Source organism: Lipotes vexillifer, unplaced genomic scaffold (genome assembly GCF_000442215.2).
Source record: "Lipotes vexillifer unplaced genomic scaffold, Lipotes_vexillifer_v1.1 scaffold1306, whole genome shotgun sequence".
NCBI classification, from domain to species: Eukaryota; Metazoa; Chordata; class Mammalia; order Artiodactyla; family Lipotidae; genus Lipotes; species Lipotes vexillifer.
Window position 1 is genome coordinate 678,304 of NW_006786512.1, and position 14,355 is coordinate 692,658.

Sequence of the window (14,355 nt, forward strand, 5' to 3'; positions counted from 1 at the left end):
TGACACCTCCGGGAGTCGCGTTGGGATTCTGCGGAGTGCTGATAAATGCTTAGTTTTGCATATGATGATTGCATAAAAGTGGCGTGCTGATAGGGGAAGCAGGTTATAACTAGCCCAGTGTTTCAGAGAATGTTTTCCTTGCCACTGGCTTAGGAGTTTCCACCAATGGCACATTTATTTCGTCAACAACAAACTCTGGAGCACGTGTAAAATGCGTGAGTACAATATGATGTGGGGTTTGTTTACCAAAGTGACTATCGACTTTCCTCTTCCTCGGATGGGTGCTTCCTGGTTTTCTCTAGAAAGGATGCAGAGGAATTTCAAAGTCAGGCATTTAACTTTGCCTTCTCATATGGGGGCGCTAAGGGGAAACGGGGAAAACTAATAAAGTCAAAATTTTGAGTAGGCAAAGTTATCTTCTGCATTTTGAGTGCTGTTTGGTCACTAACGGATCACTAGTGGCTTGAAAGATACCACCATGGTATCTTTTGGTATCGTGAACTTGTGGTTTACAGTGGCAATTTTGTTTGGCTCAGAGCTCTTGGTTTTTGTTTTTACTTTAAAATGACTCTAGTGTGATTAAGGGGTGAATTTGGCCTTGTTCCCAAGTATGTCATTAAACTTTCACAAGAAAATGTTTTAATACAATAATTCCTGCTATTGACAACCTAGTTTTTGCTAAGGATGTCTCTTGCTAAAACAGCAAGATTAAATCAGTGAGTTTAAAATGCATTACTGAAATAACAGGGCTTTTTAGTTTAACTTTAGATGAAACTGCTTGCCAAAGGAGATTCTACAGCTGTTCTGCTTAGCATCTTGAGATGGGAGTGGAGGAGGAAGCAGGTTGCTTTCTGGGAATCAAACAATTGAATAGGACCTGCTGGGGGAGAAGCTTGAAGGTGGTTGCTGAACAGGCATTGGTATTTTTTGCTTTCTGTTGCCTGAAAGACTCTTCTATATTTACTCTTTGCTTATGGCAATTAGTATAGTGGTTCTGCATGGAATCAATGCATCTTCCTTGAACATGTCAAAATTTCCACTGTTTCTTAGAGAGGTTCTTCTCATAAACCTAGAGTTAAGAAACAGATTTTTTTTTAATGATAGCAACAACAGGTTATATAGGATAGGTTTTTGCAGGTCCTACGTTAATTAGACCCTGTGACTTGCTTAGGCTTGCTTAGGTTGTCTTAGTTCTAAGATGGGAGATGTGAGTAATGGAGATAAGAAAGTATCCTCATTGCTGCTGTACAGTGTGGTTGGAAGGTCAGGAGTTGGAAGGTCATTCAGGCTATCTTGTCCCTTGCCTACTCTTCCTTGCCCTGTCATGTGGTGATGCTACCACTTGCCAAATAACTCCCTCTGTGTTTCTCCCTGCCTTATGGCCTCCACTTACTGCTGTTCCCACTGTGTTTGGTTTCAGGATCTGTGAATGCTTGTGAAAAGACCTCATTTATGTTTCTGCGGCAAGAGTTGCCTGTGAGATTGGCAAATATAATGAAAGAAATAAGTCTTCTTCCAGATAATCTTCTCAGGACACCATCAGTTCAATTGGTGCAAAGCTGGTAAGATTCCCTGTCTTGTGTTTGCAATTTCGATAGAGTTGTAGACTTTACCCGAAGTTAAAGCAAATACTTTTTTACTCTTCAGTGGAATCTTAAGGTAGTGGCAGCATTCCTCCTCCTTTGTTTGGATGTATCTGGGTTTATCCCCTGAATCCTGGACTGTACTACTTTTTGGTTTTGAAAAAAACAATCAGAACTGCACAGAAATACAAACACTGTATTTCAGATTTGTGTTATTAAATCTGCAAGGATGTTATTTTATAATGTAATAAAAATATCTACCGTATGTTGATAGTTAAGGATTTATGTACATTACCTTTAATCCCTTCAATAACCCTGCCCAGTAGGCATGATTACCTCCATTTTATAGATGAGAAAACTGAGGCACCTACAGATTAAGTCCTTTGCCCAAGGCAGTACCAGTTGTGGTGGAGCTGGGATTCAAACTCAGATTTGTTTGTTTCTACTGCCCCATGCTGTGGTCAGATTAATAAAATGTATTAAAGGGTGTAAATATTTTTTATAAACTGAATTTATTTTATTGAAGTATATTTTTATAAATCACAAAAGTTAAAATCTTCTACCATTTAAAAACAATTAGAAGTTATTAGAATTGTGTAGAAACTATGATCTCTCTCTTAAAAAATGACAGTAGAGATATTAAAAGTGTGCACACATATGTGGCCACCTGTGTACAGCCTTTCTTGTTAATGTTATTAAAAGTGTTATTCTCTTAAGCACTATACATTTCAAACAAAAGAGCTTGCCAGATTTCAGTCTGAAATGGAAAAAATTGAGCTGCAAGACATTTCCCAATTATGATTTGTGGAGATCCTAGCTTTCCTGTTGTAGGCATTATAGTTTTGGGAGAAGCTGATCTAATGTCAATTTTTTAAAATAAGTGAAAGAAGTATGACTGCTACATAAATGATAATCAGATGCCATTTAGTCCAAGAATGTAACAGTTAGAAATGTGGTTTAAGTAAGAGAAACTCTGATGGAAGGGGTACATACAATTTTCTATGGAGGCTTATTCCTGTTTTGTTTTGTTTTTAATTCATTAAAAATAGAATATGCTGCGTTTTGAAATCTTATCTGTGCCTAACACATTGTAAGTGTTGATAATTTGATGCCCAAAACTCGGCCTCTGTGCACTGGTGCCGAATCAAATCTTGAAGACAAGAGTTTTGGGAGAAGTAGGAAAGAATAGCTTATTGCTTTGCCAGGCAAAGGGGGACACAGTGGGCTCATGCCCTGAAAAACTGTGTCTCAACCCAGGGAGATTTGGTGATTATAGCAGTGGTTCAAGGGCAGGGTTTGCTGATAAGGATCAGGATATGTGCAGGGCCTGCAGTCCTTTAATCGGGCCTCAGGTGGTCTCCTGATGAGCTTCCTGAGGTTATCAAACTGTGACCTTCTCTGGATTAAAGAATGCTAACATATTCCATTTGTTGGGGGTTTTAGTTCTGTAAAAAAGCTCAAAGGTATTATGATGTGTATCCCTTGAGGTGGAACCAGGACCCTGCCCCAAGGCTGCACTGTTGTTTCTTGGCTGCTCCTCCCTTGTCTCTGCATCCCCCTCCCTTCCCTGATTGCCAACTGTTTGGACCTGCCCTTTGGAACTCAGGGAAGGTCATGGAGGCTGGAGTCTATTCCCTACAAACAAGAAACAGGGGACACGGAAAGGCTTCCATGCCCAGGAGCCCCACAGGGTCCTGCTTGGTTTCAGTATCTCTTGAATAAAGAGCGTAATTGTTCTTGCCAATAAAGAGAAAAGTAAGTGTTAAGTCATAACAGTAGACATCAGAATCACTTGACTTTGGAATGTGTTGGCATGCAGTAAGGCATATTGCTTGTCAGAAACAACTTTCCAAACCAACATGTGGATTTACAGATTTTTAAAACACTTTCATTGCCCCTGGATGCCTGCTAAGTTATGGCAGTTTTAGATCAAGCCAAAGCAGACCTTACACTACTGATGGTCATTGAATGATAGGTGTTTTGGCTCTGGCGCTGCACTGCCACTGTGCTCCTCAGCATGACCTTCAGAGAGTCATTTGGCTTCCCTCATTTTGCTCCTTTACCAGGTGATTTGCTCCCTTGAATTGTTAGGTAAATTAAAAACCTGCATTTTCATGACTTCTGTGTTTTTGTTCAGTTGTTTAAAAGAACCATGTGTTAGATCGTAAACTTTCAATAAACATCTGTTGACTGGACACAAACATCTAAAATTAAGTTTTTAAAGCAGAGGCATTTAAGTTAGACTCTTAGACCAAGGTAGGCTGGCATCCACAGTTTACTGAGGCCAAGATAAGTTAAGTCATTTGCCCAATATCACATAGCTATTGGTGACAGATGCAGTTCTCAAGGGTCAGTATTTATACTGTAAGGTACAGTGGTAATTTTAAGAAATTTAAAAACTATCTTAGAGTATAGAACTTTAAAAAAAAAAAAAGAAGTAGGAAATCTTAAAATTCTTAAATCAAATTTAACCTAAGCTTTTAGGAGAAAACATGTACCTTCTTCTAATTATTGTCAGGCACTTTGCTTGAACGTGCATGGGTATAAAAATCCTACTTCAACCATAATTTGTTTAAAATTAATTAAAAGTTAAGAAATGTTAAAAATGCCTTTTGAACATTTTCACAATATTAAAGTTTCAAAATGTAAAGAACAGCTTTACGAGGGGTTGATTTGCATTTTAGGTATATCCAGAGTCTTCAGGAGCTTCTTGATTTTAAGGACAAAAGTGCTGAAGATGCTAAAACTATTTATGAGTAAGTACACAGTTTTGACCCTATTCTGAACACAATTTTTATACTGTTTGAACATCATATAAAAAATGTAAAGGTATTGAGCTTATACCTGCTGTTGGGTCACTTTAGGAAAATTAACTTTTAGTTTCCCACTACTCTAGAACACATGGTGGTATATGTGTCTATAGCAGCCCATATAGGCCAATCAGGTAACATAAGTTCGTAAATTGGGCTGGGCATAAGAAAATCTTCATGTTCCTCTTAACTCTAGTGTAAAGAAAGATACAATTCAAATGGGATGACCAATATGGAAATGTAGATGTGGCCTCAGTAGCACTTGGATGATAGGGGGCTGGTGAATACTCTTGACCTGGAGAGTGCATGCTTCTAAAGGACAGCCATCTCAGCTCCGCTGATCATTGCTGAGCAGAAACACTGCCCAGATCATCTGATCTGTGTGTGTGTGTGTGTGTAAGAAAAACTGCAAGTCTAGTTTTTTTAAAAGTAAAATCTCCTAATTTTGAAAGATTGGAAACTAACTAAATTTTTAACAAACACTGAAGGCCTACAAAAACTTGTCTATGGGTCTCTAGTTTATGACCAGTGGTCTGTGAGACAGTGTAAGTAATGTGACCTGTTTAATAATCAGCGTACCAGGACTAATAAGCCCCATAGTCCCCTAAGGCAAGTTACCTGCTTATTCCAGTGAATGTTGCTCAGAACTTAAAGACTACCTCTTTTGTTGTCCTTCGCGTGCATTTAACACATTTTTTATTTACTGTCTTTAAAGGTGATAGCAACATTTCACTTTTTAAACATGATTTTGGTCTGAAAATAAGATCAAGAATTTACTCTGTGTCTGGGTATGCAGCATAGTTTACACAGATGATGTCATTTAATCTTTAAAATAACTCTACTGAGGTAATACTATCTGTGCACAAAGAGGTTAAGTAACATAAGGTCACAGAGATAGCAAATGGATTTGGACCCACTCAGTCTTACTTAAAAGTAAACATTATGCTGTAGAACCTTCTGGGAAAAGTTATTCAGAGCTGAATTTTAAAAAATAAGGTGAGCAGCCAGGCAGAATACTGCAGATTTTGGTTTTGACAAGATAGAGAGATATGAAATAAATGATTAAGGAGTGACTGGAAATGATGGTTGATTGTTGTTTTTGAGGAGTTTTGTTGTTTGTATTTTGGATTAACAGTTTGGTTTCGAAACTAATTACAAGCTAGGAATTCCAAAAATGTTTTGAGTAGTGAGAGCATCATTGGAATAGGTTAATAGCATTCAAGATGATGACTTTGAATGAGAAAGCACTCATTCGGAAGTGTAAATTCTTACAGGTATATTACAAGATGGATTTTGTTACTTCATAACTAAGACTTCTTTCCTCTTTTATTTAGTTCTTTAAATTAACCATACAATAATGTCTTCCGAATGATAGAAATGGGAAGCCTGGATGGCTTGAAGATTTTTCTTTGAACACAACATTTACCTTTTCTTCTCCCATTTTTTTTAAACTCATTGGATGAATGGACTTAGAATTCTTTTCTACTTTTCTAAGTGGCCCTTTCTCTTTTTGAACCTGGAGAATAGTTCCAAAACAGACAGCCTTTATTGGCTCATTCATCTTCCTTCCTTACAGAGCATGTGTTCCCTAGAAGCAAGTGCTCTGTCTTCCCTTATGCTGAATGTCCCAGGATCCATCCTCATAGCAAGTGCTCAGATAATCTTAGTTAATAATGGTTAAAGAAAACCCTTCACATTTGTAGGATTGTGTTTTGTGGCCGTGTTACTTTTAGGAGTTCCAAGAAAATAATTACATCTCACAAGTTCTATTTTGGAATTTCTTAACATCTCCATAGATGTGGTATATTTTATCATCTGAAATACATTTAAATAAGTGTAAGAAAACATGCACCGATGCTTCTTTTACTGAATTAGGGCTTCCTTGCCTAGTGTTAGTGAGTAAACTTAGATTTTAGTATCCCATTCACTTGCCAAAATATTTGGCTGTTTTAACAGACAGGTTTGTTTAGCTTTACAGATACTGTGATACGGATCAGGAACCGACACAATGACGTGATTCCCACGATGGCTCAGGGTGTGATTGAATACAAGGAGAGCTTCGGGGTGGATCCTGTCACCAGCCAGAATGTTCAGTACTTTTTGGATCGTTTCTACATGAGTCGCATTTCAATTAGAATGTTACTCAATCAGCACTGTAAGTGTCTGGAAGTCAAGAGAAGAAGCTAAATAAGATGTGTTGGTATATTTTAAATTTATTTAGAAAACTTCCTTTTAGGGAGAACATTTAATTTTACTTTTTCACGTATTAAGAAAAGCAAATAGACGGCCATACAAAGGAGCTTTTATTAAATTGAGTTTTTATGTTTAACATTATGTAAAATACTATGTTTATGTTTAAGGAAAATATTTGTTCTGCTGTTTGCTACCCATTAGAGAAACAGTATTCAAATCCGGACAGGGGCATTAGGTATTTTAGCTTATTTTATTTGTTTTTTTATTTTTTGATAGCTTTATTATTTGGTGGAAAAGGCAAAGGAAGCCTGTCTCATCGAAAACACATTGGAAGCATAAATCCAAACTGCAATGTGGTTGAAGTTATTAAAGGTAAGTACCTTTCTCCTTTCAGAAAAAATGAAAAAATCAAAATTGAGTATTATTTCTTGCTATTAAAATAATTATTTATATCATGAGATAAAATGTTAGGAGTGAACATATGGGTTTGAATATAACTTTATAATGCTAACTGTGCACTATGAATAGGATGAATGTTTTGTTGATACAGTGTTTTGTTAGAGTGTGGTGATATTATGAGGCTATCTGTTGACTTCAAAATATTTCCTCCTCCCCCCTTTCTGATTCCCTATATTGGAGCCATAATTCATAATAGTTTGGTTTGCATCTTTCCACACTTTGTTGTGTTTGTACCGTGTATACTCGCACACATACATAACTGTTGGTCTTATATTGTTTGTTGTTTTTGGAAAATGGGGTACTTCGTGTATATTTTCCTACAAGTTTACAGACATTGTACCATGTGCAGTACATATGGATATACACCAGGTTATTGAATGGCCGTTACGGATGTATCAGAATGTATTAATCTATCTCCTATTGATGCCTATTTCGGTTGTTTTAAATTTTCTATCACCAACAGTACTGCAGTGGACATCCTTAGATATGTGCTGACTTTTGCTAGTATTTAGAAGGCAAGATTCCTAGAATCAAAAATATTTAAAGTGCATTTCAAATTTTGATACCTCCAAAAATGTATCAATGAATGAGAGTGGCTATTCCCTAAACCCTTACCAACTCTAAATATTTGTTGTCTGTATTGTAAATATTTTCTTCAGCCTTCTGGTTTTCTTTTTACTTTGTTTATGGTGTCTTTTCCCATACAGATATTTTAATTTTTTGTGATCATATCTGTCATTTTTTCCTTTCTGGCCTTTAGGCTTTGTCATATCGTACTTAAAAAAGACCTTCCCCAAACTAAGATTATTAAAGTATATTTTTTTCTATAGAAAGTTTTAAAATTTCTTTTGTCTATATACTATTGCCATCTTAATGCATGAAACAGAAGTAAATTTATTTAATGACTTTTTTGTTTTGATTCACACTAGATGGCTATGAAAATGCTAGGCGTCTGTGTGATTTGTATTATATTAACTCTCCCGAACTAGAACTTGAAGAACTAAATGGTAAGCCTGATGCCTTTTCCTTAATGATTAGTGTTATGATTACCAGAGAAGGAATGATAAGAAGAATTTAGATTTGTTTTAATTAAAAGAACTTTTCATCAACTTCTTCATTGGATATGAAAGCTGAGGGAGAGCAAATCATGTTAAAAAATATATGTATTTATCTGTATGTGTACATATATATATTTTTTTTAATTTAGATGGATCCTTTCTGAAAGACATTTTGGCTTTTTCTTCCCCGTTTTCCTTATTTTTAATTGATAATATTGATTCTTTGCTTATTTTTGATTTTCTGGTTAGTCATAGAAAAAAGTGATGCTGAGAAAATTACATCTGACTTTTATATGTACTTCAATAATGTATGGTTTACCCTTTAAGATTTCTATTTCCTGAGTTATAAACCATTTTTTATTGTTGAGGAAGTAAAAAGACTGGAGATGTAAAAGAGGAAAGAAGGATGCTTATCTATATGAGAATCTGATTATTTTTGGTGGTCGTCTTTTTACCCTGACTAGTTCCTTTTGGACACAAAAGGTTTAGATGCCTTGGAAGGAGATTGATGAGTCTCCCTGTTTTTCCTTGAGGTAGGGTAGTTTGATAGAGCGACAAACATTTCCTTAGTTAAAGTCACCCTTTAAGAGGAATAAAATTAAATAGGCTTTACTGAGTTGTATTCTGGACCTTAGAGTGGGAGGGCAGTGGGGGAAGTTGCCCCATTGAAAATAGAATTGCCTGGTTTTCTAAAGCCATATGGTACCATTCAGGAAATAAGAACCACAATGCACAAGTGATAGTTTGGGAACCTGAACTGCTGTGGGCATTTTCCAGATGTACTGTCCATGTTTCCAAGGGACAGTATTCAGTGGAGAGTCCAGTTTATTGGCTGAATTAGAATTCTAAGGTATGGAGACTCTTACTCCTTTACTAAAAGTTCTGCTTTACTTATTATCTGCCCTCTACCCCCAGCTGGGCTCCTGTTAAATGTTTGAATGTAGAATTAGTAGTCCTTGATAAACTGATGCTAGCTCAAAGTTTTTATTCAGATCTATATACGTTGAAGTGCCTAAAATAAAACAAAACGTTCCACCTGGGTGAAACAATTAAAAAACGGCTTTTTAAAGAAATAATGTATTTATGTGGGTTGGACCAAGTAGACTTTAACACTTCTTTTCGGAAGGTAAAATTCCGACCTTAAGGCTGAGTGTCTTAAACAGACTCACCGTTGTAGACAAGAATGGGAAGATGGGTTGGTAGATCATTATGCAGGATTGCAAGAGTGAGTGCAGGACTCATGTTGTCACAGTCAGTTATAAATTTGTGTGAGCATTGGGTTCAAACACTGATTCAGTGAAGAACTGGTGTGGCCCTTCTCCCCCAAATAGTACTATCCTCCATATAGTAAATGTTTTCTTTTCATCACTACACAATATATTCTTTAAAATGCTCTAAGCACATCTCTCTGTACTTTCATATTTTTCTCTTCTGCTCTGTAGCTAAATCACCAGGACAGCCAATACAAGTGGTTTATGTACCATCCCATCTCTATCACATGGTGTTTGAACTTTTCAAGGTTTGTAAAATAGTATTACGTCACCTTTATCAGTCCTTTTCTAAGGTTAGGAATCTGCTTTGAAAGTTTAAATACTGTACTGCATTTTCCTCAGTTTCATTAAAAGATACCCTTTCATGTTCGGTGTCATGTCACATCACTGGAGATCAGCTGTTTGTCAACACTCACGGGCCCCTCAGTTTAGTGGTAAGCTCAGACCTGGGACTCAGAAAGACCTGGATTTGAATTCCAATTCTGCCACGTAATATGTGTGTGACCTTGGGCAAGTCACTCAGCCTTTCTGAGCCTCAGTTTACTCCTCTGTAAAACAAGGATAATACTATCTAGGTTACTGTGAAGAGAATAACATACTAAATTCTAATACAATGGCAGCACACTATAGGTGCTCAATAAAGTTTTATTTATATTTTTACAAAACAATATTTAGAAGAATGATTCTCAGCTTTCACCTCTAAAGGACCAGTCCCACTGTTACAAGCATTTTTTTTTTTTTTGAGAAAGTCATTTATATTGACTTACAGGACTTCTGCTGTTGTTTTTGCTCTTTACAGCAAAATTTGAAAACTAAATACAATTATGCTAATAATATTGAGAGTACATTTTTTCTCATCAACACACCAATGACACTTGCTGGTAGACAGGAAAGTGAGTGATGAGGAGTGGTACGGGTCCACGTGGCTGAAAATGACATCCCAGATCAAGCCTGTAGTCTCTCTCAGTGTGGTTACCATGTCTTCAGCCAAGAGCCTGTGGAAGAGAGAAGAGGTGGCTTTCAGCCTGATCATGAAAAAGAAAAATACAGTGAAACACAGAAAAACTGGTTGACTGTCTTAGAATAGCAAACATTGAAGAATGTTCTTGGTTCTAAGACAGCAAGAACGTATCGAATATCTTACAAAAATCTTTCTACCAAAGTGGTTAAATGAATAAACGGTTGGCACTTCAAGGATTAAAAGTAACTTTTTTCCTTGAAATTGCAGTCACATAAAGATCTTGTTCCCCATGATGCTTTATAAAAGAAATATTACCATATTATGTAACCGATTTTATATTATGTCAGTGATAATGGCTTCTGTCTGAAACCTGATCTTAGATGGCCTTTGGTAGAGATGACAGAATCTCCTCCTCAGGTGACTCAATCCTGATTGGTGTTCCAGGGCCACACACTCTTATTTCCAAGTTCAGTCTTGTCTTTTGCCTTTTAAACGGTAGCTAGTCTTAGCAGTTCCTACTCCAATGCTACATGTCATGTTATCACTTAGTGCTTACGATATGTTGGCACTGTGTACCCTGTATCCTCTAGAAATTGGTCAAAACAGTTTTACAGTGTAAATACCCTAGTTTCAAACTAGTGGTAACTTGGATTCATTTCTACTTCATAATAAGACTTGCTATTAATACTAAATGAAAAAATTGTTTTTTCTTAAAGCAATTTATGGCAATTAAAATGGTTCTTTAAAATGGAGATGAAACTGTTTTCAAAAAACAAGGTTTGCCCATTACCAAATTATAAAAATATTTGGATAGGATTTTCTGCTTTCATGTAAAACTAGTTAAAAGTGTCGAGAAGTCTGGTTTTGGAAAATAGGCAGAATTTAGTTGGGATCTTTAAATCTAAATATCTACCAAGTCCTTCAAAACTGACTTATTTTTTTTAAAGTAATTCTTTAAATATGGTTATAAGGATTCTCTGGCATATTTCCATTGAATTAAATTTTTAGAAAAATTGCAAGTAGTGCATATGTACTTGAAAATTGTAATTAGTTTCTCTCTTTAAAGTTGCATTTTTAATGTAACTCTTATGTATTTCAGAATGCAATGAGAGCAACGATGGAGCATCACGCCGACAAAGGTGTTTACCCGCCTATTCAAGTCCATGTCACACTGGGTAATGAGGATTTGACTGTGAAGGTAAATGCTGTTCTTTGTTTGTTTTTTTAAATTGATGTACAGGCATACACATATTTTCTAGAAGACAATTTATTCTTAGGAGAAAGCAATTCTGTAACTAATTGATAATAAGCACATTACTTCATTTATCTGGCAGGTTATGGAATATTCCCTTGAGTCTGTTTCTATTCTGGTCCTTCATCCAGATGATTCAAGTTAAAGTAAATCCTGGAGACAGACAGTTTAGCAGGATCGTGAATGTCCACTTTGGTACCTACTTTGATAAGTAAAATCTAAAATATTTGGGTATTTGTAGTGTTATGTAGATAGTACATAATTTTTCATTTTTAAACAGTGCTTTTTAATCTACTTTTGTTTCATTTGATTTTCATAGCAAATTTTAGTTAGGAGCAAAGGTAATTTTATTCTCAATTTACAGATACGAAACTAGACACAGTGATTAGTTCATTATTAGATGGCCAATAAATGACACAGGACATGAAATCAGTCTTTTGACCCGAGTGCCAGGCCTTCTCTACTACATTTTTCAGATAGTCCAGTTTCTTAGAGTATGATGATGTTTCTCTCTTTAAAATAGTCGTTTTAAATTTTGTATTAAATTAATAAATGAAGAGTGTATAAAAATCATATATGTCAGGTCCTTGCCGTTTGTAGGTCACTACTCAGAGATAGTCTTTTAGTTATTTCTTCTGGTATTTAGCTAGTTTAAAGTAGTATTCTAATATTGCTGTTTCTGAAATTAGAAAATTTTAAATAGCTGACATCAGCTTTCAGTTATGGTAGCTGAGAAGTTAACTCTCTTAGAGTATCTCCCCTTTCTCCTCCCCCAGCCTCAATTGCCATTTTCCTAGCATTTAAGTTCACACATGGAATTATAGACTAAAAATAATCATCTTGCAGAACTTTTGAAGGCATCTACTGTTCCTTTTTTTCTTAAGTATACAATTCAGTGGTTTTTAGTGTATTCACAAGGTTGTACAACCATACCACTGTCTTAATTTCAGAACATTTTCATCACTCCCAAGAAAATACTCAGTGTTCGTTAGCAGTCACTCCCCATTTCCTCCTCCACCCAGCCTTTAGCAACCACTAATCCACTTTCTGTGTATGGATTTCCCTGTTTTGGACATCTCATAAAAATGCAGTCATACAATACGTGGTCTTTTGTGTCTGCTTTCACTTAGTATATTATAGCATGTATCCATTCCTTTTTATGGCTGAATAATATTATGTTGAATGGGTATAAACATATTTTGCTTATTCATTCATCAGTTGATGGACATTTGGGTTGTTTTCATTTTTTGGTTTTTGTGAATAACGCTGCCATTTGTGTACAAGTCTTCGTGTGAACACTGGTTTTCAGTTCTCTTATGAATATACATACGAGTTGAATTGCTTATAGGTAACTCTGTTTAACTTTTGAGGAATGCCAAACTGCTTTCCAAAGTGACTGTATCATTTTATATTTCCATCAGTAATGAATGAAAGTTCTAATTTTTCCACATCCTTGCCAACATTTGTTATTGTCAGTCTTTTTGATTATAGCCATTCTAATGGGTGTAAGTGATATATATCTTCTTTGAAAAAATGTCAATTAAGATCCTTTGCTCAGTTTTTAAGTGGGTTGTCTTTTTATTGTTGAGCTATAAGAGTTCTATTTATTTATTTTCTATCATAGATGCTAGTTCCTAATGAGATATGTGATTTGCCAGTGTTCTCCCATTCTGTGGCTTATCTTTTCACTTTCATCATAGTGTTCTTTGGAACACAAAGGTTTTAATTTTGAAGAGTTGCAGTTATTCTATTTTTTCTTTTATTGCTTGTGCTTTCCGTGTCACATCTAAGAAGAAACCATTGCCTAATCCAAAATCACAAAAATTTATGCCTTTGTTTCTTTCTAAGAGTCTTATAGTTTTAGTTCTTATGTTTAGGTCTTTGATCTAATTTTGAGTTAATTTTTATAAATGGTTTGAGGTAGGGATCCAGTTTCATTCTTTTGCAGATAGATATCCAGTTGTCCCAGTACCATTTGTGAAAAGACTATTCTTTCTCCATTGAATTTTCATGTCATCCTGGTCAAAAATCAATTGCTTGTAAATGTATAGGTTTATTTCTGGATTCTCAATTCTATTCCATTGGTCTATATATCTCTCCTTAAGCACATTTTGATTATTATTGTTTTGTTGTAAGTTTTGAAATTGGCAAATGTGAGTCTTCAAAATTTGTTCTTCTCTTTCAAGGTTGTTTTGACTATTGTGGGTTCAGTGCATTTTCATAAGAATTTTAGTATCAGCATGTCAATTTCTGTAAGAAACACCAACTTGAATTTTTATGGGGATCATGTTCAGTGTTTTAGATCAATTAAGTCTACCACTTCATGAACAACAGGATGTCTTTCCACTTATTTAGATCTCTTTAATTTCTTTCATCAGTGTTTTATGATTTTCAGTGTACAAGTCTAACACTTATTTTGTTAAGTTTATTCTTAATTATCTTATTCTTTGGGGGGCTATTGTAAATGGAATTGTTTTCTTCATTTTGGGATTGTACATTGCCAGTGTATAGGAATATAATTGATTTTTGTGTACTGATCTTGTATCCTGCAACCTTGCCAAACTCATTTATTAGTTTTCATAATTTTTTTGTGAACTCCTTAGGATTTTCTATACATAAGATCATGTCATCTGTAAATAGAAATAATTTTACTTCTTCCTTTCCAATCTGTTTTTTTTCCTTGCCTAATTGTGTGGCTATAACCTCCAGTACAATCTTGAATACAACAGGTGTCCTTTTCTTTTTACTTATCTTGGGAAAGCTTTCAG

The 14,355-nt window shown here is 35.4% G+C and overlaps 1 protein-coding gene across 1 annotated transcript in view; it reads left to right on the top strand.

Annotated features, from left to right (window-relative positions):
- PDK1 (pyruvate dehydrogenase kinase 1) overlaps positions 1–14,355 on the top strand; it is a 35,839-nt gene that overhangs the window by 730 nt on the left and 20,754 nt on the right. Inside the window, exons 2-8 of the mRNA XM_007458841.1 lie at positions 1,421–1,562; positions 4,268–4,339; positions 6,364–6,548; positions 6,863–6,958; positions 7,975–8,052; positions 9,546–9,622; positions 11,435–11,533. Of these exons, the coding sequence (XP_007458903.1) occupies positions 1,421–1,562; positions 4,268–4,339; positions 6,364–6,548; positions 6,863–6,958; positions 7,975–8,052; positions 9,546–9,622; positions 11,435–11,533 (749 nt within the window). The remainder of the gene's footprint in view (positions 1–1,420; positions 1,563–4,267; positions 4,340–6,363; positions 6,549–6,862; positions 6,959–7,974; positions 8,053–9,545; positions 9,623–11,434; positions 11,534–14,355) is intronic.